This window comes from Podarcis erhardii (assembly GCF_964252035.2).
Source record: "Podarcis erhardii genome assembly, chromosome: 7".
Taxonomy (NCBI): domain Eukaryota; kingdom Metazoa; phylum Chordata; class Lepidosauria; order Squamata; family Lacertidae; genus Podarcis; species Podarcis erhardii.
Window position 1 is genome coordinate 83,135,345 of NC_138511.1, and position 25,107 is coordinate 83,160,451.

At 47.2% G+C, this 25,107-nt stretch overlaps 2 protein-coding genes across 5 annotated transcripts in view; one reads left to right on the top strand and one right to left on the bottom strand.

Moving 5' to 3' along the window:
• Window positions 1–25,107, bottom strand: part of LOC309345987 (cell adhesion molecule CEACAM20-like) — a 188,980-nt gene that overhangs the window by 11,104 nt on the left and 152,769 nt on the right. For 3 of the 4 annotated variants that reach the window (XM_081869540.1, XM_081869539.1, XM_081869538.1), the window contains exon 1: window positions 4,155–4,328. In XM_081869540.1, the coding sequence (XP_081725666.1) occupies window positions 4,155–4,284 (130 nt within the window). In that variant the 5' untranslated portion in view covers window positions 4,285–4,328. Of the gene's footprint in view, window positions 1–3,418; window positions 3,517–4,154; window positions 4,329–25,107 lie in introns of those variants that run through there. The other variant, XM_081869542.1, reaches the window with a different exon arrangement.
• Window positions 8,897–23,870, top strand: LOC309345916 (cell adhesion molecule CEACAM5-like). The gene is made up of 6 exons (XM_081869390.1): window positions 8,897–9,428; window positions 11,791–12,192; window positions 15,077–15,457; window positions 17,812–17,955; window positions 19,170–19,244; window positions 23,420–23,870. Exons 1-5 carry the CDS (start codon window positions 9,377–9,379, stop codon window positions 19,205–19,207), a joined length of 1,017 nt encoding a protein of 338 aa, XP_081725516.1. The 5' UTR covers window positions 8,897–9,376; the 3' UTR covers window positions 19,208–19,244; window positions 23,420–23,870.

The window sequence follows — 25,107 nt, forward strand, 5'->3', positions numbered from 1 at the left end:
GTTGTCTATTTTGCCAAATCCCACCTATGCTTTGCCTATTTTGCTGAGAGATGTGTCCACGAGGGAGGGGGTGACAGCCAGGGTCTGGGAGGACAGAGGTGCCAGAATAAGATGTGCTGTGGTCCCTCCCTTTCAACCCATTCAGTGTCACAAACAAGTTAATCCCAGCCGATACCTCTTATGCAAAGAGAGGGAACAATAAAGACTTCTGTCCAACGAAGGATTGCGTGGTGCAAGGTTGAAGACACACCTCATCGGACACTGTTTCAAGGGATGCGGGCAGCAGAGAAAAGTCAGAGGGGTCTCTTTCATCTCTCAACAAAACTGAGCTCCCATGAAGCATTTGTTTACCATGCTTTATTTGCATACTGGAGGCATCAAGTATCTCGGGTGACAAAGTTTCCATTCTAGAGCAGGCTTGGCAGCCACTAGCCCCCAAGACCCATTTTGAACACGCAAGGGAACGTCACAAAGGCTTTGTTGTAATTTAGGGCTGCTATAAGTCCAGAATTTCCTGGACATGTCCGGGATTTGTCTGTCAGAAACAGCATCTGGGTGGAATCGTTAAAAATGTCCAGGAAGACCCAGGCCCGTGGCAACCTATGTGCCTTTTGCAAAAAGAGCACAACATCTACTTTGGCAAATGAGGAAAAAAAGAAGTGCAACAACTTTACTGCAAAATATATTTTGAAATATGGCAACCCTATTAACGGCAAAGCAGCCAGCATTTCTGAACAGGTGCGGTGTGTGTGATACCATCACTGTGGAAGAACAATAGGCACCGCTCCACACTTCTGTAAATAAGGAGCCAAATGTCAAGATGAAATTTGTTCCCAAACTCGTCTTGTCTCAAGAAATTAAGCACAGAGAAAGTGTACGCTGATATTTGTGTGTGTGTGTCTGTGTGTGTGTGTGTGTGTGTGTGTGTGTTTTCCATGAATCATAGAATCATAGAATCATAGAATCACAGAATCATAGAGTTGGAAGAGACCACAAGGGCCATCAAGTCCAACCCCCTGCCAAGCAGGAAACACCATCAGAGCACTCCTGACATATGGTTGTCTAGCCTCTGCTTAAAGACCTCCAAAGAAGGAGACTCCACCACACTCCTTGGCAGCAAATTCCACTGTCAAACAGCTCTTACTGTCAGGAAGTTCTTCCTAATGTTTAGGTGGAATCTTCTTTCTTGTAGTTTGGAACCATTGCTCCGTGTCCACTTCTCTGGAGCAGCAGAAAACAACCTTTCTCCCTCCTCTATGTGACATCCTTTTATATATTTGAACATGGCTATCATATCACCCCTTAACCTCCTCTTCTCCAGGCTAAACATGCCCAGCTCCCTTAGCCGTTCCTCATGCGTCTGCATAGCAACTGCAGCATTGAGGCCTCTGGTGCTGATTGGGTGAGGCAAGGCGATGTCACAGAATGTTCAAAGTTTCTTCACCTGGGCTCTGCCTGTGTTCCTGACTCCAGCAAAATCAGGCAGAACATATGTGTAGCTGTTTTTTTGGTCAGACCATTTGGTCCATCTAGTGTAGTGGTGTCTGCTTGGGCTGTCCTGATGGTGCTGTCCAGAGTCCAACAAAGGGTCTTTTCACAGCCCTGCTTCTTGGGATGGCTTAAGGTTTGCAAATCAACCTGAAAGTTCCCTTTCCAAACAATGACATAATATAGGAACAGAAATCCACTGAGCTGGTGGATTTGCTTACAGAATTGAGGAACAGAAAGCAAGTCCCATCAAACCGGCCCTTTTTAGATTGCCCACAAACCGCACTCTTATGGTGAGTGAGATGCTCTGAGAGAACTATTTCTCATATTCTATTTATCCCACACTGAAAAAGAAGAAGAAGAAGAGTTAGGATTTGATATCCCGCTTTATCACTACCCGAAGGAGTCTCAAAGCGGCTAACATTCTCCTTTCCCTTCCTCCCCCACAACAAACACCCTGTGAGGTGTATGGGGCTGAGAGACTTCAGAGAAGTGTGACTAGCCCAAGGTCACCCAGCAGCTGCACGTGGAGGAGCGGGGAAGCGAATCCGGTTCACCAGATTACGAGTCCACCGCTCTTAACCACCACACCACATCAGCTCCTCTTTGCCACTTAGCTGAACTGTCCATTCAAACAGCTGATAATAAGAATGCCCCTAATTCTTCATGCATTATTATCAGTTTGCTATCACTCTCTAAGGCCAGGAGAGGCAGCAGATCTCCACATTTCCTCATTCGTTTATTAACTTTGGGGTTGTGGGGAGTCCTGAAAATCATCAGCATTTCTGTGCAAAGTTCTCCCAATATGCAGGTGCTTGTGTGCCGTTTCCTCTAACAGAAACATTTTTGCAAAACAGTGTTCCCTTATATAATGTGTTCTTCTTTGGTGTTTTTGCTGATATATATATGTTGTTGTTGTTGTTTAGTCATTTCGTCGTGTCCGACTCTTCATGACCCCATGGACCAGAACACACCAGGCACTCCTTTCTTCCACTGCCTCCCACAGTTTGGTCAAACTCATGCTGGTAGCATCGAGAACACTGTCCAACCATCTCGTCCTCTGTCGTCCCCTTCTCCTTGTGCCCTCCATCTTTCCCAACATCAGGGTCTTTTCCAGGGAGTCTTCTCTTCTCATGAGGTGGCCAAAGTATTGGAGCCTCAGCTTCAGGATCTGTCCTTCCAGTGAGCACTCAGGGCTGATTTCCTTCAGAATGGATAGGTTTGATGTCCTTGCAGTCCATGGGACTCTCAAGAGTCTCCTCCAGCACCATAATTCAAAAGCATCAATTCTTCGGCGATCAGCCTTCTTTATGGTCCAGCTCTCACTTCCATACATCACTACAATATATATATATATATATATATATATATATATATATATATATATGCAAAAATTGCAAAAATTCAGGGAACTGCAAATTTCATAGGATGGCTGAGTCTGGGTTCTTGTATTGTTTCAGAATGTGCAAATGAAGAAGGCCCGGATTTCTCCCCCAATCCCTACAGGTAACTGACACCTGGCGCTTTCAGATAGATGATCTGCCCCTGCAATGAGCCCTGCAGAATACAATGGGATTTACTTCTGAGTAAAAAATGCTGAGAATTGTGCTGTTTCCTTGCTGCGTTTGGACCAGGGAACCCATAACAGTCCAAGTGAAATATTGACAGGGTTGGCTGAGGAGGACAGGAAAAAGAACTAAGAAAGTTATGGGACAAGGAGCTTAGAGACCAGTGGTGCCAACTTTGTGACTTTAAGCTTCTCCTACCTGGGCAGTTATCTTTCCACAAGGGCCGACACTGATGCCGAAATCCAGCATCCCCTGAGCTCTGTGAGTGCAGCTTTCTTCCGACTGAAGTGCAGTGTGTTTGAGGACCAGGACATTTGCAGGGAAACCAAAATGCTTGCTTACAAAGCCATTGTGCTACCAACCTTACTGTATGCTTGTGAAACATGGACCACTTATTAACACCATCTCCAACTCCTCAAAAGATTCCATCAACAGTGTCTCTGAAAATTTTTACACATCACTTGGGAAGACAGGTGAACTAATACCAGTGTACTGGAAGAAGCAAAGATAACCAGTGTTGAAGCAATGATTCTTCAATATCAACTTCATTGGACTGGTCATGTTGTATGGATGCCTGATGATCGTCTTCCAAAGCAACTACTCTATTCCGAACTTAAAAATGGTAAGCATAATGTTGGTGGTCAACAAAAGAGGTTTAAAGACTGTCTCAAGGCAAATCTTTAAAAATGTAGTATAAACACTGACAACTGGGAAACACTGGCCTGCGAGCACTCCAATTGGAGAACAGCCTTTACCAAAGGTGTCAAGGGCTTTGAAGACACTCAAACTCAGGACGCAAGGGAGAAACGTGCTAAGAGGAAGACATGTTTGGCAAATCCACACCGTGATCAGCTCCCGCCCGGAAACCAATGTCCCCACTGTGGAAGGACGTGTGGATCCAGAACTGGCCTCCACAGTCACTCACGGACTCATTGTTAAAACCGTGTTTATGGAAGACAATCTTACTTGGCTACAAGGGATCGCCAAAGACAACTTTGGGGCAAGCCCATACTCCTGTGCCAACGACCGCACCTTCCTTTGCGAATGCTAGCAGGTAGTAATGCTTACATACACGAGATAAGAAGCATCACGCCCTGCCTTTTTTGCTGCTCAAGCTGAGGTTAACAAACTTGACCTTCCTCTCTGCATTTTTCTTCTGTCCATCTGGCACCACGACTGAGGACCAAAGAAGGGCAACAGAGCAGATGGTGCCTCGAAACGGGAACATAAGAAAAGATGTGGAAGAGGAGGCTGAACAAAGAGGCCACAGAGACCAAGAACTGAGACTGTCTTGAAGCAGCTGGCCAAGAGTTTGGCAGCTGGCTTCTTCTCGTTGTATTGTGTTTGCAATGTAATAAACTTACGTCATTCTGGATTATACAATTTGTTTGTTTGCATTGGATTAAGATACATCCTCCTCTCAATGAGATTTCTTCTTCTTCTTTGGCTAGTAAGATTATCTTCCATAAACATGGTTTTAACAGAGTCCATAAGTGACTGTGGAGGCCAATTCTGGATCCTCACGTCCTTCCACAGTGGGGACATTGGTTTCTGGGTGGGAGTTGATCACAGTGTGGATTTGCCAAGCGTGCCTTCCTCTTAGCACATTTCTCCCTTGCGTCCTGAGTTTGAGTGTCCTTCAAAGCCCATGATACCTTTGGTAAAGGCTGTTCTCCAACTGGAGCGCTCGCAGGCCAGTGTTTCCCAGTTGTTAGTGTTTATACTACTTTTTTTTTTTTATTTGCCTTGAGACATTCTTAAACCTCTTTTGTTGACCACCAGCATTACGCTTTCCATTTTTAAGTTTGGAATAGAGTAGTTGCTTTGGAAGACGATCTTCAGGCATCCACACAACATGACCAGACCAACGAAGTTGATGTCGAAGAGGGGTATGGAATGCACTTAAGGTTGCAGAAAGGCAATAGATATCCCCACCCCCACCCCGGCCAAGAACATGCCTGAAAATTCTTTAAAAGTCAGATGGCTGTTGGGTCTCAAACACATATCCTACTTCTGCCTCCGGTAAACAGGTTAAATAGGATTTTGAGCTACATGCAGGTCCTGCTGCCTGAACACAACGCATTGTCAGGGAATCGTTTTTTAGGTGACTGTTTGCATAACAAGTCAATGATTTCCATTGATTCCTATGGGGAAACTTCTAATGTGTTCCCAACCACAGAATTTTGAACAAAAAATGATGGGGGGGGGGCGGGCGGACAGGAAAGCCCTCTGAAACCTTGCAAAAGCCAAACAAGGAAGGGAAAATATACTCTGTTCTTTGTCTGATCACTCCCCCCTCCCTCCCAGCAGTAGTGCTTGGGCAACTGGATAGCTCAATTTGTTACAGCACGGTGCTGATAACACCAAGGTTGCAGGTTCGATCCCAGGGTGAGACAGCTGCGGGGGGTTCGACTAGATGATCCTCAGGATCCCTTGCAGTTCTACGATTCTATGCTTCTATATTTCTAGATTAAGGCTGCTTATTTGTTTACAGTAACACATGCAGGTCTGGCTGTTTGGATATCTGAATCTCACTGTGCATAGCAAAGTTTAGGTACGAATGCCTTGTATTTCAACGAGCGAATTTTCGTTTAACGAGCCTTTGGACAGCAGGACCTGCATGAACTACAAAACCTGACAGCACCTGTTTTTCTGGAGGCAACGGGGAGAGAAATAAAATATGTCTGTACACCATAGGAAGTGCTGCCTCTCCCAAATCATTTCCTGCTCTGTTAAAAACCATTAGCAGGGCCATTGTAAAGGTGAGCACCTAATAATGATATAAACTATGCAATTGTTCAAAGCAGAGATGGGGAGCCTGTGGCCCTCTGGATATTGCTGGACTACAACTCCCATCATGCTGGCTGCGGCTGGTGGGAACTGGAGTCCAAACAGCAGACCAGTGGCCACAGGTTTCAACCACCTGCTTGAAGAATTGCAAGGATACCACAACAAGCTGCGCACCCCAGCATGGCCACTAGTTGGCAGCATTCACTTCTCCCGTCTCTCCATCAGAGTTTGTCTGTTTTTGTGACTTTCATCAGTTCGGTTGCTGCATTGCTCCACTCTGAACGGCTGCTGTCAGGCGGTGGTGACAGCAGGGAAGCAGACTTCGTAACTCTCTTTCCTAATTCTTGCCAGGAAGCTAGCAAGAGCCACGCATTGCATCATGGAACCTATGCTGCTGTTTTGCAACGGGCAGGCAAGCGACAGGAAATAGAGGTTGCCCTTCTTAGTGGCATAGGGGGGTGGGAGACAGGTAAGGAGGGGGTGGACCTTGTACACCTATAGAGAGCCAGGGAAGGGCCATAGTTCAGTAGCAGAGCCCCTTCTCTGCATGCTGAAGGTCCCAATTTCAATACCTGGCCTCTCCAGGTAAGGCTGAGAGCTTTCCCAGCCTGAAAAACCACTCCCAACATGATGCTAAACCAGATGTTCAGCCTCACATGCACCCTTTTGACCACTTCAGTCTGCAGAACCAGCACAATGTTAAAAAACAAAAATGAACAACCAAAGAAGAAGAAGGTAGCAGAGTTTGGTTTCAGAGTTGTGAGGGCTGGTTCTGCATTCGTCTGTTTGTTTATTTGTTTGTTTGTTTGTTTGTTTGTTTGTTTGTTTCCGTTGGTGGTGCGAGAGGTTGGAGAGCCCAGAGCTTGGTTGGTTGTATTTAGCTGACTGCATTGGGTTTTGCTTAAGAGTGTCAAAACTGGTGTTATGTACTGAGTTGAATAGGATTCAGAATGCAGCAGTATGATTGGTCCTAGAACAATGCAGCAGTATGATTGGTCCGCAGGAGCCACCCAATCCAGCTCCAGATGGAAGTGAATCCACAACCTGATTGGCCTACAGGAGACTCCCGGAATTAGCCAATCACATGCAGCCCATTGTGTAAATAATGTATATAAAGCAGATACTTTGGGGGGACTTTCATTCTTCCTCACCACTATGAGCTGAATAAAGAGCATGAAATCCACTCTCGACTCCGAGTATATTTCAGCTAGACTCTGGAGAGACCTGTCAGGAGTAAACATGGACCGCTGGTACCAAACTGTATGGGAAACAGCCCTGCAAGAAAAGCTAACCAAAAAACAACAACAAATAAATTTTGAAATGAACACGGGAAGAAGAAGAAGAAGAGTTTGGATTTGATATCCCGCCTTTCACTCCCCTTCAGGAGTCTCAAAGCGGCTAACATTCTCCTTTCCCTTCCTCCCCCACAACAAACACTCTGTGAGGTGAGTGGGGCTGAGAGACTTCAAAGAAGTGTGACTGGCCCAAGGTCACCCAGCAGCTGCATGTGGAGGAGCGGGGAAGCGAATCCGGTTCACCAGATTACGAGTCCACCGCTCTTAACCACTACACCACACAAAAGAGGACATCTTCACCCCGGTGTGGCTCCCCTTTGTTTCATATACAGCCCAACAAGATAACACCAACCTCCCAACAGCATACAAATTGAACTGGCCAATCTGGCATCCCTTTTGAGGATGCTTGACTGCTGAAGGAGGAGACCTCCATCTGTTTACCTTCCCTTTACCCCTTTTGCCAAAGCCCTGGATGATTTTGCATCGTGTTGAACATCTTGCTTTTATACTCACTTGCCTACCAGCACCACAGAGCCCAAGATGGCGCACGTGGTTCTCCTGCTCCTCAATGAATCCCCCCAAACAACCCCGTGAGGTAGGTTAGGCTGAGAGGGAAAGTGACTGGCCCGAGGTCACAGTTCATTGATGGCTGAGTGGGGATTCAAACCCTGGTCCGCCAGGTCCTAGTCCTACACTTAAGCTGGCCCTCAAGGTGCTGCTCCCTGTCTTCTTACCAGGCCCCTCTTCCACCAGCCAGACTCCAGCATGGTACCTGGTAGACTGAGGAACTTCAGGCCTCGGGGACAAATCCGGCCCTTCGGGGCTTTATTCCTGGCCCCTGGGATGCTCCACGTGCAAGACCCCTCCTTACACCCTTTGAGTGCTTTGGCCTGAGTGGAATGTGTCCTTGAAATCCGATAATACCGCTTGAATGTTTGGGTGCTGAAGAAAGGCGCGCATCGAATTAGCCTGCTGTTTTACGGCTTTGGGCATCCATTTGCCTTGAGAGACAATGGAGTGCGCTTCCAGGGGTGAAGTCTAAGTACTGGAGAATTGCAGCGCCTGCTGTGGCTGAGGAGACTCATAACTGCTGCCTCCAGCGTTGTTTTGGCTGCATTTGCAGCGCCAAACTGAACTCACTGGGGTGCAAGCCTGGGCAGCGTGTTGGGAGGTCCTGAGCTGCCCAGAGCACAAGACCCCCCCTCAGCCTCACTGATGTGGACCAAAGGAAGGCAGAGCAATACGTGTGGCACCAGCTGGGCAGCAGGAGTTGCCGGAAGTTGCAAACAAGGTGCTATCCCACCGTCTTAGGGACTCCACTCCACATTTGTGTAGCGTTCACTCCTGAGCCTTTTCTCCTGAAGATGAGCCGCAAGGCAGCCTACTTTGCAAAGGTAATATTTGCATGAATTGTTTGCCTCTGGCCCTGCCTGCCCTGGCGTGTGGCCCCCAGAACGTTTCGAAGCAAATAATGTGGCCCTCGGGGCTGAAAATCTCCCCCTCTGAATGTAAGAACTGAATTTAAGAGTGGAAACATGAGACACTGAGAGACCTAAAATTGACAGGCCTTTCCATCCTTATGAACTGTGCCATGTTTCCTAACTGTGCCTACTCAGAAGTAAGTCCTACTGAATTCAGTGGGCCTTACTCCTGGGTAAGTGGGGTTAGGATTGCAGCCAAGACTAAAGCATGGCATTGCCTGTTCTCCTTCCCTCCCTCCCTCCCTCCTTCCCTCCCTGTGTTGTTGCGTCACTATAGCAGACTGTAGGCTCTTTGAGAGCAGAGACCTGTCTGTGTTGCCTAGCTAGGAATGGACATTGAGGACACTCCACTGATAAATAATCCCTTCTGTGCATGGAAGGGACAGCAGCTGATCCCCCCCACCAGCCCCACAAGAACCCAGTGACCCGCTTTCCCCCACACCTCTGGAGTTGCACTACGGGGCTGAACTGCCAGGACTCAGCCTTAGTCACCTTGAGATGGTGCAACTCAGAAACGGCAAAATAAACGAACCAAAGAAGGCAGGGATGTGTCGACCTTGTGTTACGGTGCCCGTTTCCTTCCTTTTTTTCTGCAGGACAAAAGGAGAAACAGGCTGAGGGGAGGAAGCGAGTGTCGCAGGCAGAGGGACGTGGAACAGAGGGACCCAGACTTTGTCCAGAGAAGAGGCTCTGCCCTTCCGTCCGTCCGCCCTGATTCTTGGAAGAGTTTGAAGTTTTGCAGGCGAAAAAGGCGATGGGTCTCCCCAACAGCCGACAGGGAGCACGGAATGTCATGCTTCTGGCAGGTAAGCTGAGGAATTCAAAATTTGGCTTTGTAATTCGGAATTTATATGATGTGATTTAATTTGATGTGATTGGCCAGTTAATAAAAATTATTGTAAGCTGAGGAAAGGGCAGCGGCCGCAGGTTCAATCCATGGCTCTCCAGATTGGGCTAGGATTGTCCCTTCCTTGAAACCCTGGAGAGCCGCTGCCGTTCAGTGTAGGAAAAAGAGTCATAGAATCACAGAATTGTAGAGTTGGAAGGGACCCCGAGGGTCATCTAGTCCAACCCCCTGCAATGCAGGAATCCCAGCAAAAGTTTCCCTGGCAAATGGCCACTCTGCTTAAAAACCTCCAAGGAAGGAGAGTCCACCACCTCTAATGGGAGTCTGTTCCACTATTGAACAGCCCTTACTGCCAGAAAGTTCTTCCTGATGTTTAGTCGCAATCTCCTTTCTTGTAAACTTGAAGCCCTGGGTTCGAGTCCTACCCTCCGGAGCCGGAGAAAACAAGCTCGCTCCATCTTCCAACGTGGCAGCAGCCCTTGAGATATTTGAAGACGGTTCTCATATCCCCTCTTAACCCAGCTCCTTCGACAGTTCCTCATAAGGCTTTGGTTTCCAGACCCTTGAGCTTCTCAGTTGCCCTCCTCTGCACACATTCCAGCTTGCCAATATCCTTCTTAAATTGTGGCGCCCCGGTTAGGTGGATCAACAGCCTGGTTGCACAAGGTGCGGGGCCAGGAGGGGACATTTTGCCACTTGAGACAGGGCGGAGGGGAACCTGCTGCCCCCAAACCACAGCCTGCCTCCTCCTTGCAGCGGGCACACCTGCAGCTGAGAAAATGGCAGCAAAGCAGCCGCCGCAGCAGAACAGCTTGTTTTCACTGGGAATCCTGCATTGCAGGGGCTTGAAATAGAGACCCTCAGAATCCCTTCCAACTCTATGATTCTAGGGTGCGCCCATGGAGGACGTGGTGGCAGGGGGAGGCAAGTGGTGGGATGCACTCATGATGGGGGAGGTGGCAGGGGGTGCCCTCAGCAACAGGGCACAATTGGTGTTGGGGTCAGGGGCATGCCATGGCAGTGGGCAGTGTGCTCCTTGGACCCAAATCTGCCTCCTGAGCTGACCACCTTTCTCCTTCTCATGGGCAGGCTGGCCCAATATCTTCAGTTCAGAAGAGCAAACTTCCTCTTTTCCCCTTCAAGGTACCATTTTCTGCCACACCCTGAAGCACAGAAACACCCAGCTTCCTTTGTCCTTTATGGCAGACTCTCCAAGTGCCTCTCTTTTCCAGCGACGGCCCCAGATTTACCAAAGCTGTCCCAGTTTCTGATTTGATCCTGGAATCCCCCATTTTTCCTTTGTTGTTGTTTAGTCGTTTAGTCGTGTCCGACTCTTCTTGACCCCATGGACCAGAGCACGCCAGGCACTCCTGTCTTCCACTGCCTCCCGCAGTTTGGTCAAACTCATGCTGGTAGCTTCGAGAACACTATCCAACCAGCTCGTCCTCTGTCGTCCCCTTCTCCTTGTGCCCTCCATCTTTCCCAACATCAGGGTCTTTTCCAGGGAGTCTTCTCTTCTCATGAGGTGGCCAAAGTATTGGAGCCTCAGCTTCAGGATCTGTCCTTCCAGTGAGCACTCAGGGCTGATTTCCTTCAGAATGGAGAGATTTGATCTTCTTGCAGTCCATGGGACTCTCAAGAGTCTTAGGATGTCCCTATTTTCACCTGATAAATATTGGAGTGTCCAGTAGGGCGTCTCTATTTCCATCAGAGAAATGTTGGAGGTATGGAGTTAGCCGACCCCCCGAGCCAAGGAGATAAGTAACTATGCAACCTTTAGAAGACATCTGGAGGCAGACCTGTATAGGGAAGTGGTTTTTTTTTAATGTTTCATGTTTCATTTTGTTTTTATCTATGTTGGAAGCCGCCCAGAGTGGCTGGGGCAACCCGGTCAGATGGGCAGGGGCAAGAATAATACAACTGTTGTTGTTGTTAAGGAATAAAGGTAAAAGTAAAGGGACCCCTGACCATTAGGTCCAGTCGTGACCGACTCTGAGGTTGCGGCACTGGTCTCGCTTTACAGGCCGAGGGAGCTGGCGTTTGTCCACAAACGGTTTTCCCAGGTCATGTTGCCAGCATAACTAAGCTGCTTCTGGCGAAACCAGAGCAGTGCACGGAAACGCCGTCTACCTTCCGCCAGAGCGGTACCTATTTATCTACTTGCACTTTGACGTGCTTTCGAACTGCTAGGTTGGCAGGAGTGTTAAGGAATAAGACGTCCCTATTTTCACCGGAGAAATGTTGGAGGGTATGTTATTGTGTGTGTTAGACCATTGCCCTGTAGAAGAAGTCTTAGTCCATTTTTCCTCCCCTTTCCTTAGGTTTCCTCCTAAGCTGCATGTTGCAGATGGTGCCAGCACAATTTCAACCCCAGTTGTCTTTGACCCCTGAGCCAATTGAGCCTTTTCTGGGCAACGATGTCAAGCTGTCTCTGAGGAACGCCCCCCGGCAGTTCGCGCAGTGCCAGTGGTTCCGGCAAAGCCGCTTGGGGAGAGCGGAGAACATCTTCACGCAATTTGGGCAGAGGCAGCCAGAAAAAGGCCCCGGACACACCGGACGGGAGACGTTGAGAGACGGGTGCTCCTTGTATATCGCGAGGTTGACGCAGTCCGATGCGGCGAACTACACCGTGGTGATTCAGCTCGGCCCGGACCAGCAAACAGGCCAAGGGCAACAATTTGTAGGGAGAAACCTCTCAGACTCTTATTATTTGCGAATCTCAAGTAAGTACCAAACCGCTCGGTCGCCACCTTTTTCAAAGAAAGGCTCCTGTTTCTTTAACCACAATGTAATGGGGAAAGAGCCGTCCTTTTTTCTTAGCATTGCACCAGAGGCAAAAGTGAGCAGGGTGGAGAACGTTAAGTTTTTCCTTCTTCTTCTTTTTAAATTCCTTTTTATTGAGTTTTAAATTGGTTATTGATCTACATATTCCATTCACTTTTTAACATATACTGCACACATATAAAAACCAAACAATAACAACATTTCTACACAATATTTCTTCCCACAACCTCAGTGCGGCTTTTTCTGTCTTCGTTCCCTTTTCAGCTGTGCTGTTTTTCCTTAAGGTAAAGGGGTAAAGGGACCCCTGATCATTAGGTCCAGTTGTGACCGACTCTGGGGTTGCGGCGCTCATCTCGCTTTATTGGCCGAGGGAGCCAGCGTACAGCTTCCGGGTCATGTGGCCAGCATGACTAAGCCGCTTCTGGTGAACCAGAGCGGCGCACGGAAACGCCATTTACCTTCCCGCTGGAGCAGTACCTATTTATCTACTTGTACTTTGACGTGCTTTCGAACTGCTAGGTTGGCAGGAGCAGGGACCGAGCAACGGGAGTTCACCCCGTTGCGGAGATTCGAACAGCCAACCTTCTGATCGGCCAGTCCTAGGCTCTGTGGTTTAACCCACAGCGCCACCCGCGTCCCTTGTTTTTCCTTACTGCCTTTCTAATAGGTAATATATCTCATCTATCTGACCTTCACGTTGCAAAATTTAGTCGGAACATATCAAGGGTTTTATCTGAGAACAATGTTTCCCTAGATAATCTTTTACACATTCCCACTCCTTTTTACTTTTACTTTTTTTCTTTTCTGACATTTTGGTTTGGCCGGTTCCTAACTGTCATTCTTGCTAATTCCAAATACAATTTATCTTGCCATTCTTCCTTTGTTGGTGTCCTTCCAATTTCTAGCCATTAATGCTCAGTTTTTCCTTTGCGCAGGAGGTTAGTCTCCGCACACAAACACCTCCCTATCCTCTGTTCAGGCAAGCAAGGGGCATTGTCGAAGTTTGGGGGCCCAGTCCCGCCAGGCAAATGCCCTCAGGGAGGGTCTGGAGCAGCAGAGCCCAAGAAAGGCATGGCCTCGGGAGGATTCCAGGGGCCAGTGAGAGAGTTGTGGAGGGCCGGAGGTCCCCCCCCCCAACATTTGCCGCTTGCTGCTGCAAATGTTCTCGCTGCTGCCAACTGCAACGGCGCTTTGTTTAGGGACGATTGTAATGTTTAATAGGTTATTGTAGTTTAGTGTTCTGTTGGAAGCCGCCCAGAGTGGCTGGGGAAACCCAGCCAGATGGGCAGGATATTATTATTATTATTATTATTATTATTATTATTATTATTATTATTATTTCCACACCATGAAAGGCTTGCCTCTGCCAGTCTCTGCAGAGAGGCCTCCTATATATCAAGGGCACAAGAGACCCGCTCTGGAAGAACGGCTGATCAAATTACTGGAGCTGGCTGAGATGGCGAAGCCGACATGTTTAATTAGAGAAAAAATCATTGCTGGCACTGGTTAAGGATTGGAAATTTCTTATGGACTTTTTGCAGGATAGAGGAAATGAATGTGTAATATCGGGATTTGGATATTTTAAAAACACTACTTGATAGAAGATAGAATGGTTGTGGTTTAAGGAACGAATGTCATGTGTAGCTGCAGGACAGAGAGCCAAAAGTCATTTAATCTCTTCTATTTTATTTTCTGTTCTTTCTTTCTCTTTCTCTCGCTTTCTCTTTCTTTAGGTCTCTCCTTGTCTTGTGTTTTCTTCTTTCTGGCTTTGTTCTTTCTTACACTAAGTAGCTGTTTTATCTTAGCATATTATAAAAAAAGCTACTTTGCAATGTGTATGTATTTTTGTATCTCTATGGATGAGTATCAATAAATAAATGTGTGTGCGTAGGGCACAACAGCAGGCAGATTTTCTGGTCAGCTGGCAACCCCTAATTTGATCTCAGCGCACTCCTATCCATTCACCACCCATTTCTGGAAGTTTTGGCTCTAAATAAATTTAAAATTGTAGGGTCAGAAAAGACAGTGGGAAGTTTCTGCCTTTTAAACCAACTCCTATATTCTTCCGGGGGGGGGGGGAGAATGTTGTTGGAAGATTTTCCCCAGTACTTGCCTAGGGATGCAATATGTCCAGGGTTTCTCAGACCTATCTGAGATTTGAATGGCAGGGGGGAAAAACACACCTCTGTCTGGATTTTTGCCCATGCTGATAAAAGCTTCAGTTGCTCATTTCAAGGCTATTGACCAAAAGGCGTAGGAGCAAGGACTATGAAAAAAGTGGCAATCCAACAGGGGGAGGAGCAAAGTTATTTAAGGGTAGTTTGGCCCCTTCCACATAAAGTTGCTAGTTGACCGGAAAGGAAAGGAGATAGGCTGCACAAGCTTGGTTTGCAGAAGCACAGTGCTAAACATTTGGCAAAGTTTGTGGGTCCGGCCGCTGATTGAGGCACAGGAGTGCAAGCTGTGAAATAAGTTAGCAACCTGCTTTCCAAACATATATATACCGTATTGGCCGGAATATAAGCCACACCTTTAAAATTCGAGGTGAGGGGGGAGACAATACCCGAATATAAGCCGCTCCCTTAAAACTCCACAGGCACTCACAGCCATAAATGGCAAATGTAGAAGAAAATCCTACAGTGATATCGTAAAAGCCCATTTTTGTAAGGTCTCAAATTTAATGCTTTGCCGTATTTTTCGCTCTATAAGACGCACCAGAATTTGGAATTTGGGGGGAAATACGAGGCTTATATTCAGGCCAATACGGTATATTCAACTCTCATCCTGAGCCATGTGAAATCCTCACGAATTCTATTTTTACAGGCCTCATGTCCATAAACCTCAACCCACAGCGTCCTGCTCAAGGTCAGGACCTCACCCTGACCCCACAAAATGCCCCAAAGCAATTCAGCTTCTGCAAGTGGGTCATACACCCCAGGGGTGGGAAAGAAAATGTTCTCGAATACGACCCAGAGGACACAGACCAGCAAAGCTTGTCCCAAGGCAGAACGACTTTGAGGCAGGATTGCACCTTGCACATCAGGCAGCTTGATGTTTCTGACACCGGCAACTACACAGTGAAGATCGAATCTCTTCTGAACCAGCAGCAACAACCAGGGCAGGGGACTTCCCCCCGGGAACCTGACATAGGAGACTTTCAAGTGCACAAGGGACAAGTCTATCTTGACGTCCTCCGACAATCTGGCAAGTATCCGTCCTCTCCAAAGCTCTACACCGTACGGCAGCCACCTGCTTAAATAAACAATGACTTCTTCCTTTTGGGGCCCCTTAAAAGCGTTTTTAACATCATCAAACCACTCCATCGATTAGACATTGAAACCCCACTGCAAGCACTAGGGGGGGCGCCAAACTTAACATTTGCATTCCAGGGGCAAAACATTTCCTTGGCCTAGCAGAGTCCCTTCTAGAGCTTTCTCTCCTGCTGCGGTTGAACTTCTGACACCACTGTTGCTCTTTTCCAAAGAGTGGTGGAAAGCAATGAGATTGGTTGCAGGTCTTAATTTCTATCCGGCTTCCCAATGAAAGAAACGCAAACCTGGGGGGTTGGCTCACAGCATGCTGCTGTCCTGAGCATCTTGAGCAGGTGCTGAGTTGCTGTGCTCTGGAGACGCAGAGAGTCTGGTCTCTGGAGAAGGCCAGGCAAGAGTAGCAGAAGGCAGGTCCTGACCATAAACTGGTCAACTAGTCCTCCTCTCTTTTAGGTCCTGTCCACACCACGTATTTAAAGCACTTTGAAGCCACTTTAAACCGTCATGGCTTCCCCCCAAAGAATTCTGGGAAGTGTAATTTGCTATTGTGGCTGAGAGTTGTTAGGAGACAGTGGTGTAGCGTGGGTTGTCAGTACCTGGGGCAAGGCAAGTAATTTGCGCCCCCTAACCTGTGGATTTGCGCCCCCTAACCCTAACCCCCAGATGTTGCGCCCGGTGCGGCCGGCCCCCCTGCACCCCCACGCTACGCCACTGTTAGGAGACACCTGCCCCTTTCCCCTTACAGAACCACAATTCCCAGAGTTCCCTGGGAAGAGGTATAATATATGTATGATATACCAGTGGGTGCCCAATATGTGGTCTTATTTATTGGTTTCTGTTACACAGTTTGTAGTCCAGCATCCATCTTGGACCAGCTCTCAAGAACTCAGCTCCAACTGTTTCTCAGGAGAGCAGTTTGCCTTTTGGCCACTAGGCAGCAACCACATGAATATATACAATATTGCAAGGGGGATGGAGAACTGGTAGCTCTGTGAGGGGAATTGGAGCTTCCTAACAACCCCCAGCAACTTTTCAGCAGACTACACTTCCCAGGATTCTTTGCGGGGAAGTTGTGGCTGTTTAAAGTGGTATGGTACTCCTTTCAACATACAGTGGAACCTTGGCTCCTGAACGGCTTAGATGCCAAACAAATCGGCTCCCGAATGCCACAATTCCAGAAGTAACTGTTCTGGTCTGCGAACGTCTTTCAAAAGCCAAATGTCCAAAGCGGCTTCAGCTTGAGTGCAGGAAGCTCCTGCAGCCAATCAGAAGCCGCGTCTCAGTTTTTGAATGGTTTGGGGAGTCGAACGGACACCCGGAATGGATTAAGTTTGAGAACCAAGGTACCACTGCATAGTACAGACAGAGCCTTGATCTAAGAAGTACTGAGATTGAATACTAAGAAGGACCCAGCCAGATGGGTGGGGTATAAATAATTTATTATTATTATTATTATTATTATTATTATTATTATTATTATTATTATTATTAGACAGGGCCTTGATCTAAGAAGTACCATATTTTTTTGCTCTATAAGACTCACTTTTTCCCTCCTAAAAAGTAAGGGGAAATGTGTGTGCGTCTTATGGAGTGAATGCTGGCTGCACAGCTATCCCAGAAGCCAGAACAGCAAGAGGGATCGCTGCTTTCACTGCGCAGTGATCCCTCTTTCTGTTCTGGCTTCTGAGATTCAAAATATTTTTTTTCTTGTTTTCCTCCTCCAAAAACTAGGTGCATCTTGTGTTCTGGTGCGTCTTATAGAGCAAAAAAATACGGTACTTAGATTAAGTACTATAAAGTACCCCGCCAGATGGGTGGGGTATAAATAAATTATTATTATTATTATTATTATTATTATTATTATTATTATTATTAAAAGGGAAGACAGCAAGCCCCAGGTTGGGAGAGGGATCCCTGCCTCATTCTCTCACACTGGAGAGAACGCCTGGTCTAAAAAAGGTTCATTCTGCCATCTTGGGACTTTAAACTATTGTTTCAGACATGTGCAAATCAGTGCCATCTCGTGCACATCCGTTTGGGGATGCGTTGACCTCTTCAAAATAAAGTTGCCAGCTTACCTTGTACGGCCAGGCAGTGGGGAGTTTTGGATACATTTAATTTACGCAGATTGAATCACTACCTAAGCTGTTTATTTAAGGTTTATTTAACAGTTGGAAAGACCTTGTTACGTGGGTGTTGGAACGCACCTCTGGATCGCAAGAGGGCAGCTGTTTGGAGCCGAATTCTGGATCAATGCTTTCATTCCCAATCCTTTTCCCCCTCTTTCAGGTCATGACCCCCAAAAAGGTAATTACCCCCAAAAAGGTCGTGCCTCTGCCTCTTTGACCTACAGTGCAGCCGTCATCGCTGGGATGTTGCTTGGATCACTCGCCTGGGCAGACGCCCTGATGCCCGTCTTCTCCGGGCTATTCTGTGAGTGGCACACGAACCGCTAGGATACGCAGCTTCAGAAATGAGGATAAGGTTCTCTCTTTTGAGGGCTGCTGGTCATAGTGGCAGCAGGTCTCTGAAAACCAGGCACTGGGGAATGAGAGTCCAGCTCGTAGGCTTCTCAGAGGCTTCTGGTGGGCTGCTGTGACGAAAGGGTGCTGGACCAGACAGACCTTTGCTCTGACCCAGTGGGGTTCTTCTTAAGTCCCTAGAGATGGGAATAAGGACCAGTGGCAAAGCGTTTTGTTTTGGCCCATATGCTACATGCATCGTTGGCCATCCCACACTCTCACACAGACAATCTCAGGCTCACACACTATCATACCTTCCGACACGACATGGCCCAAATCCGGGACACCATCTTTCGGGTCTGAAATCCTGCACAAGTCACATGGCCTGTGTGAGATCACAGATCTGGGTAAAGCACTTTTTCGGGGTGAGTTTTCGGCCTGAAATTGCACAACCACAAGGCTCCCAAAGTGGCCACTGTTCTCTCTCAGGAAGAAACGGGACGTCCCAGCTTTTTCCAAAGTTGACAGGAATGCACCATACCTTTAAAGCAAACATGTACACCCCAAAGAAGCCTGGGAACTGTATTATTATTATTATTATTATTATTATTATTATTATTATTCATTTCATTTCAATACCGCTTTATATTTTTAAGAAAAATCTGAAAGCGGTTTACAGCACATTAAAACAATCCAGAATCAAACATTTCCAAAGGAAGTCAAATATAAGGTATACAGCCAAAGCAACATAATTAACAGGAAACTAAAATATTATCTTAAAAGATTTCAAAATAAAACATTACAAAGGAGGTCAACTACAGAAGACGTATTTAACAAAAGTCGACAAAAAAATCTTAAACATTTCAAAAGAAAACATTGCTAAGTGAAGTCAAATGTAAAATGCACATTTAAAACAGTACCATTTACAGAGCTAGGACCCCCCAGCACAACAAACCACAGTTCCCACGATTTATCGGGTGGGAGGGGGGAATGTTCTATAAATGTTCCAGGGTTTGAATTTCCACTGAAGCACAAAGCTCCCTTGGCCGCCTTGAGCCACTCGCCCTGTCCTGCCTAGCAGAATTGTTGTGAGGCGAAAATAGGACAATCTCTGTGTTTCTTTATCGCTGGAGGAAGGCCAGGATGTGGACGTACTTAATGAACCCATTTCCTCCACCCTTTTAGGCTCCCTCACTTCCCTGAGGCGCAAAGTCATCCCGTGAATGATGAGTTTGGCGGAAAGTCCCTAACTTTTGCAAGGTATGTTGACAGCCTGTTGGGTTGGTAGTGACAGCGGGGGCTCGATCTCACAGGATCCACAACTTCTGGGGTGTTTGCTCCTTCCCCAGTTTGGGCTCAAATTCAGCTCGTAGGAAACCAGGGTCGTGCGGCGCTTCTCCTCCCCTGCCCAGAGCTAGGACGCCAAGAAAATCCATAAATTCAAAGCCAACTGATCAAAAGAACCTTGCGCAGCCTGCTCCTTTGCCTTTAACAGCAGTTTGATCTGCACGAAACATTAACTCGTCAAACTGCTTTCAAGCACAGCAATGAAGACATCAAAAACCCATGTGGACCTGTCTATCAATAAAGGCTTTCCAGGTACCCTAGGTTTGGGGCTTAGCCAAGTACAGTGGACGCTCGGGTTGCGAACATGATCCATGTGGGATGCATGTTCACAACCCACAGCGTTCGCAATGCACAGTGGCATGTCTGCGCATGTGTGGGTTGCGATTCAGTGCGTCTGCGTCTGCGCATGCGCAAAGCGCAATTTAGTGCTTCTGCGCATGTATGACTGCTGAAACCCGGACGTAACCCATTCCGGTACTTCCGGGTTTCGACGGGTCCGTAACCCGAAAATACGCAACCTGAAGCGCCTGTAACCTGAAGTATGACTGTAGCTCAGTGGGGGAGAATCGTCTTGCACACTGAAGGTCCCTGGTTCAAATCCTGGCATCGCCAGGCAGGGCTGGGGGAGATCCCACACCTGACAGCTAAATGGACCGGTGTTCTGATTTGCTACAAGGTAGCTTCTGCCCTGATTCCCACTCAGGCCCTGATGACATGAGAGTGAGGAAAAGGCCTTCTTTGAGGCAGAGTAGAGGTCAAGTCTCAGTAACAGGTAGCGACTCATGCCTGAGTGACAGGAAATTAGATTAGATAAATTTATTGTCATTGTCCGTATATACACAGTATACACAACAACGAAAATCAAACACCCAAGACCGGATTCACATACACATTTGCACGTATCTCCAACACTCTCATCCTATTCAGACATAATCTATTAAAACATACATAATCCAGAATATAACACAACCTATTAAAAGCATAGCATAACCTAAAACCTATCTCATTCCTTACTACTCACTGCTTGCTATTTCTTACAACTGGCCCTGAGATCATTATTTAGTGCAATCAGAGCTCTTGGATAGAAACTATTCAGAAGGCGTGTGGTTCGTGTTTTCATTGTCCTGTATCTTCTGCCCGAAGGCAACAGTTCAAAGAGGTTGTGAGCAGGATGGGTGGGATCTCTCAGGATATTGTGTGACTTCTTCAAGCTGCGAGACGTGAAGATCTCATCCAGGGTTGGTAGTTGGAGCCCAATAACATTCTGGGCAATTTTAATTATTCTCTGTAAAGCTTTTTTATCCATTCCAGAGCTGCTCCCATACCACGATAATATACTATAGGTTAAGACACTCTCAATGGTACTATGATAATAGGACAGAAGTAGGTGCTGAGATAGATTCAATCCTCTGAGCATTCTCAGGAAATACAACCTCCCCTGCACCTTCCTCACAACCATATTAATATTTGCAGTCCATGAGAGGTCCTCAGAGATGTAAGTGCCCAGGTATTTAAAACTACCAACCCTCTCCACCTCCTCGCCATTTATGTGCAATGGTAAAAATACACTTTTCTTTCTCCTAAAATCAATTATGAGTTCTTTGGTTTTTTTGGTGTTAAGCATAAGATTATTTTCTTTACACCATTGAATTAACCCCTGTACTTCTTTCCTATAAGCAGCCTCATCATTCTCACTAATGAGCCCCACCACTGTTGTATCATCCGCAAATTTGATGATTGTGTTGGACTTATACAGTGGGGTGCAGTCAAATGTGTACAGGGAATAGAGAAAGGGGCTTAACACACACCCCTGAGGGGCTCCTGTGCTTAATACTAGAGTAGAAGAATAGTAAGGTCCCATTCTCACTGTCTGCGGCCTATCGGTCAGGAAATTCCTTACCCACAAACAGAAAGACAAGTCCAGTTGGGCTGAAAGGGCCGGTTCCAGTTTACAGAGAGTCCAAGATCTGGACAAGCAGTCCAGAACTGGGCGGAATCAATAGGGCTGTCCCAATGGGCAAGGCTTGCTTACTCAGAGGACTCTCCTGCCTCACAAGACTGTTGTTGTGAAGGTCACTGTGTTGGAAGAGGGTCTGTTCCCAGAAATGGGGGCACCACCAGGGCCTGGGTGACCAAGCCGTGCCCCGCTGCTGGAGCTGCTTCCTGCAACCCTGGCTGTTGGCTAGGGTAGAGTCCTACTTCCCATCTAGAGCTAGGGTTGCCATATTTCAAAAAGTGAAAATCCGCACACAAAAGTTGCTGAGAGCCAGTGTGGTGTAGTGGTTAAGAGCGATAGACTTGTAATCTGGTGAACCGGGTTCGCGTCTCTGCTCCTCCACATGCAGCTGCTGGGTGACCTTGGGCCAGTCACACTTCTCTGAAGTCTCTCAGCCCCACTCACCTCACAGAGTGTTTGTTGTGGGGGAGGAAGGGAAAAGGAGATTGTTAGCTGCTTTGAGACTCCTTTGGGTAGTGATAAAGCGGGATATCAAGTCCAAACTCTTCTTCTTCTGTTGCTGTTGTTGTTTTTTGACCAAAGTTGCTGAGCTTTTTTGTTTGTTTGCAAAAAACACAAAAAAACACAAAAAACAAAACCACTGAAGTTTTTGAGCTATTTTAAAGAATAGCTCCTTATCTAAACTTTCGACGTGGCTTTCCCAGCCGGACGCTGCTTATGACTGTCATATTCCGGCTATATTTGGGAAATTATGGACATATGGCCACCCTATCAGCCATATCTTGGGAGGGACAAATTCCTGCTTCCTCTGGACCTCCTCTCCCATCCCCTTCCTTGTCCGTCTGAGCCTCCTGGGCCTGGCGTCACCTCTGGACTCAGGACAGCCTCCTGTGTTCCTATGACTTACCAGAGAGTGGTCCTTCTTCCGTCCTGGTATTGGAACCTGCCATCTTTGGAACACCCTTTCCTGGGATGGTTATCTTTTAGGCAGCAGGCTAAGTCCATCCTGTCTTTCCAAAGCATTTGGTTCTAAGGAAAAGCAAGACATTCCGGGATCAAATCAGAACCTGGGGTGGTTTCTGTAAATCGGGGACTGTCCCTGGAAAACAGGGGCACTTGGAGGGTCTTTTTAAGAGGCACAAGCCACTGCAATCCATTGTGGCGTTGGAAAAAGCTGGGTGGATTTCCCCCCTGGAGCAGGTGGCAAAGCTTGAAGTAGCCACCAGGTGGCACCAGGCTCGACACCAACCACAGCGGCAGCCTCCCACTTACAAAAAGGGAATGATTTTCTCCAGTGGTGCTGAACATTTCCTGCGAGACAAATTGCCAAACAAACACGCACACAAAAGCACCCAACGCCTTGGTGATCTGCAGAAACCAGCAGGTAAAGTTTCACCCCGTACAAGCATGAGCATTGTTACCTACGAATGCCTACAGATCTAGTTGCTTTAAAAGGCACAGGAGCAGGGGTTGCTAGGAAAAGTTGGCATCTCTGAATGTGACTTCTACTGATAGTGAGTTATTGCTGCTGCATCCAGTTTTTTGTTCATGCTCGACAACAAGCTACCGTATTTTTCGCTCCATAAGATGCACCTGACTATAAGACGCACCTAGTTTTTAGAGGGGGAATGCAAGGGGGGGAAATTATTTAAAGGGAGCGCTGTGCAGCGCTCCCTCTCGCTGTTCTGGCTTCTGGGATAGCCACATGAAGCCTCCTCAGGGCAGCGGGATGAAGGCTCCCTGTGCTCTGAAGAGGCTTCGTGCAGCTAAGCCAGAAGCTAGAACAGCAAGAGGGAGCGCTGCGCAGCGATCCCTCTCCCTGTTCTGGCTTCTGGGATAGCCGCACAGCCTGCATTTGCTCCATAAGACACACACACACACACATTTCCACTTACATTTTAGGAGGGGGAAAGTGTGTCTTATAGAGCGAAAAATACGGTACTCAGCTCGAAATCACTTCGTCACGTGTTCATCTTGCCTCTCTTTTCCTTCTCCTCTTGCAAACTTTATTTTGTAAGCTGTTTGGGGCAAAGAACTCTCTCTCTCTCTCTGTCGGCTTATACTGTACAAGCTCCACATCACTAACACCCAATGAATATTCTAATATTCTAATCTCCAAATCTTTCCCCAGCCTCACCATCTGGGCAACAGATTCCTGATAACCAGGAAGGCCTCTCTACCTCTTTCTATGCAGTGCCGAGCCGTGGATGAAGAAATATCCTGGATCCTGTGCAGTCTTACCTAAAAAAAACTTTATTTCATTTCTGTTAATACAAAAAAAAAATGTAAAGGTTTCTAAAACTTCTATCCAGCATTCGATCAACTCAGTGTACACTCATTGGAATTAATAGACATGATGAAATTAGGCCCATTAATTTCACTGGGTCTCCTCTGATGTAGACAGTGCACAAGATGTGCAACTTATAGAAACTCAGAAAAGTATATCAAACCTATGTAGCTTGTTTTCCCATAATTATCAGATGTTACCCAGTTTTGAACAAACTTATTGTAAGCCTGTTGGTGCTTTTCCTGTACCCTGATACTTTTTCCAAATAAAGTGTTGCTTTTTTTCCTGCCTTAAACCTGCAAATTTTCATTTCAGCTGCATGATTTGGCTCTTTGCTCCCCATCTGGAACAGAACTCTGCTGTTCTTATAACACTTTCCTGGGCCTTCTGCACCCAGCATGGACTCCAGGTCTGCAGCACAGGAAGGGGTCAAGGGATGGTGGTGAATAAAAGGATTAGTGGGGTAAAAGAATCGACATGGTGGACACTTATAAAATTGTGAGTGGCGGGGAAAAAGTGGAACAGAAGCCAGCCAGCAATAAATCACACGGAGTAGGTGAAGTCAACTCTTTATTAGAAGGAACAAGGTCTGCTCAGGGGAGCCAGGTCTCATGAGCACAGCAGGTCTATTGTGCAGATGAAACCAGCCTTACCACAGCTGTCCCAGGATCCTCCTCCCTGGTAGCCTTCCCAAGCAATCTGAGACTTCGTTGCCATGCCTCTCTTTGCTCCGTCCTCTTCATACCGCTGCGGGTTCTGTGAGACAAGGAGGGAGGGGAGCTTGTCGCAGCAGGAGGGGGAGACACCCCTGACTCTTCACCAGCTTTACTCCTCTCTGCCTCTTGGCCTCCCTCCTCTACTGATTCAGCTTCTGCCTCTGATTCTGGACTGCTTTCTGCCACAGATTCTCCCTGCTCATTAAGTCCTGTTACCCCTCCAGCTTCCTGACCTCCTCTTTCTTCCCAGTCTTCTCCCTCTGATCGCTCATCATCATCCCACCACCACTCCCCGGGCTCTGAGCCTTCTTCCTTTGGGGGGGTTCCCCACCTGGCTCCTCCCACCATTCCTCTGCATCCAGCCAGTCCAAGACATCTTCTCTGGAGAAATCTGAGGGTTCCCTTGGACAAAAAACAAGGACACCAGCCAGGAATGCCAGAGCAAAACAGCAGCCAGTAGGCTTGGTCTTTATTGAAGACTGTCGCGACAGGACTGCCACCTGCCACAAGGTAGAACTAGATGGAAGCCCCGAACAAGAGAGCCCCCAAACTTTTATTAGCTGCTAATCCCCATGTTACACCCCCCCCAAACTACATCACTCATACATCATGGTTACATCATGAAAGGGGAGGTCTGGTAGCAGTAATCTGAGCATCCTGGACCCTGCCCCATGGTTCTCCTTGCCCTCCACCAAACACCCATTAAGTGAAGCAAAAGAGAGATTTACATTTCCCTGTTTCCCAGCCAAGTTAATCACACCCTTTTGTCTTCATCTGGGTTTGTTATTTCTGGAAAGGCTACCTGTCTGGCACTCA

Bases quoted from the DNA above. Each gene is read 5' to 3' on its own strand.
- LOC309345916 (XM_081869390.1), top strand. From the start codon at position 9,377: ATGGGTCTCCCCAACAGCCGACAGGGAGCACGGAATGTCATGCTTCTG. The intron at 9,429-11,790 runs GTAAGCTGAGGA...CCCTTTCCTTAG, and splicing joins GAATGTCATGCTTCTGGCAG to GTTTCCTCCTAAGCTGCATG. The intron at 15,458-17,811 runs GCAAGTATCCGT...CCCCTCTTTCAG, and splicing joins TGACGTCCTCCGACAATCTG to GTCATGACCCCCAAAAAGGT.